The sequence below is a fragment of the Saprolegnia diclina genome, assembly GCF_000281045.1.
Source record: "Saprolegnia diclina VS20 unplaced genomic scaffold supercont1.110, whole genome shotgun sequence".
Lineage (NCBI taxonomy): Eukaryota > Oomycota > Saprolegniomycetes > Saprolegniales > Saprolegniaceae > Saprolegnia > Saprolegnia diclina.
Window position 1 is genome coordinate 106861 of NW_008246177.1, and position 1874 is coordinate 108734.

Here is a 1874-nt window from a genome sequence, read left to right on the forward strand (position 1 = left end):
TTACAGCATCCAGTGCGCCGCAGCGACCGCGAGCGACGCCGCCGAGACAGCAACGCCAACCGCACTTGACGGCGCGGGCGTCGGCGTAACCTTTTTGATCGTCGCAAATGTCGGGACAGGCGTTGGCGCCAACGTAATCACCGGCTCCTCTGTCATGTTGCCAGACATGGAGCCCGACGACGGCTTGGTCGTCGCGGGCTTGGTCGTGACAGGTAGAGTCGTCACGTTCGCGACCGGGGGGGTCGTCGTCACCGGCACCGTCACCGGCAACGTCGTGGTGTTGGGTGCATTCGATGGCAAGGCCGCGTTCGCCTTGATGGCCGTGAGCGCATTGAACGAGAGGACTCGGGCGTCAGCGTAGTTGACGCCCCAGAGCGAGCACGTCGGTCCAAGAACAGCCTGGAAGCGGTCATAGAGGTCCTTGCAGTCGAGCGACGACTGGAAGGCGATCACGTCGTCCTTGGCAGGCACAGCAGTCGTTGTGAAAAAGTCGACGAGGTTGACGCCGCTCGCCTTCTTGCAGCCCGAGTAGCTCATCTGGGCCGCGAGGTACGTCGTAACCGGAGAGAGGTCGGTGGTCGTGCACGGCGCCGCGAGCGCAGCTGCGGCGGAGGCCACGGACATCGCCACGAGCGCGAGCTTCATCATCGTTGAGCCAAGTTTGTAGTGTGCAATGGGCCGCGATCGCCTGCCCCGCGTGACTCACAACCGCGTCTTTTTATTGCGCCACTTGAAGATATCTGAGCATTTGTATGCCAAATGGCGAATGGGTGTATTTTAGTAGCAGACGATACAAATCGCTAGTTGCTGACGAGGGCCAGGTGGCCAGACGGCGCCAAGTGCAAGGACGGCCCGTCTGTACGTCGTCGGCAGCGTCATGTCAGTGTACTAGTACTCACCAAAGCGCAATGCCCTTTGTACACTTTTGGATGGCGGCGTATTGTGCCAACGGACAAGACGTCGGAGGCGCGACACCAGATCACGCTGGGACACATCGTGTGTTGTGTTGGGAGAACTTGGCGGATCTTGATGCCTTCAGCACCTGCGCCTACAAGTTGCATTCGATGTCGAATGGGTTGCACTTCGCATTGACAAAGACGTAAATCATGGCGCGATTGACAATCACAACAAGTTGCGCGGGTCATGAGGAATGGCCTCGACTGCGAGAACTGACGATGTGGGTGCCAAAAGCAGAATCAAGTCGCACCCACGGGCTTGTTTCCGTTGACCTGCCAAGAAATCCTCCATCGCGTGAAAAATCGATGCTTCGCTAAGGAGACGACGCTATGATTGGCGCGCAAATATTCGATAGACCCGTCCGCAAAGCCCACACAGCGCCACGTCATGAGGCGCTGGTCGCCGAACGTTCACTTCAACTCGAGTTGCCTCTTTTTCAAAAATGCAGGTGCCGAACCGTACGGATAAAATTCACCAGGTAGCCTCTGTAGTTTGCCAAAATTTGCCTGGTTAGCGAACGCACATCTGGGAGTCAACTCACTCAAGGACTGTGAATGGACCGCACGCGTCGTTTTGCGTCGGTAGGGGTGGCAGACGTGGCCTGTGCTGGAGCTGCGCTTGCTGTGGCTCATGACGTCATGCGCGAATAAATGTTCCGCATTCAAACCATATTGGAGGTCGAGATCGATGACATGATTCCCGATCCTCGCTAAGTTACTTATATCTACGACGTGTGAGCATTTTCCAAGGTTTTGGCCAGTCGTGCTTCCGATTGGATTCAGCTTCCAACAACCACTGTGGGATGGCGTTCCTTGGAGCGCGGTTTCGAGGCAAAACGAAACAAGGCATGGTTGGCGTTGGACACCGTTGCGGCCTTGGACACCGCGTCTGGCGTCGTGACCGCTGGAGGTGGTGTG

General features: G+C 57.3%; 1 protein-coding gene across 1 annotated transcript; it reads right to left on the minus strand.

Moving 5' to 3' along the window:
• Positions 1-648, minus strand: SDRG_16025 (hypothetical protein; the record flags this gene model as incomplete). Its single annotated transcript, XM_008622214.1, has 1 exon — positions 1-648. One exon carries the CDS (start codon positions 646-648, stop codon positions 1-3), a length of 648 nt encoding a protein of 215 aa, XP_008620436.1.
• Positions 649-1874: the final 1226 nt, after the last annotated feature.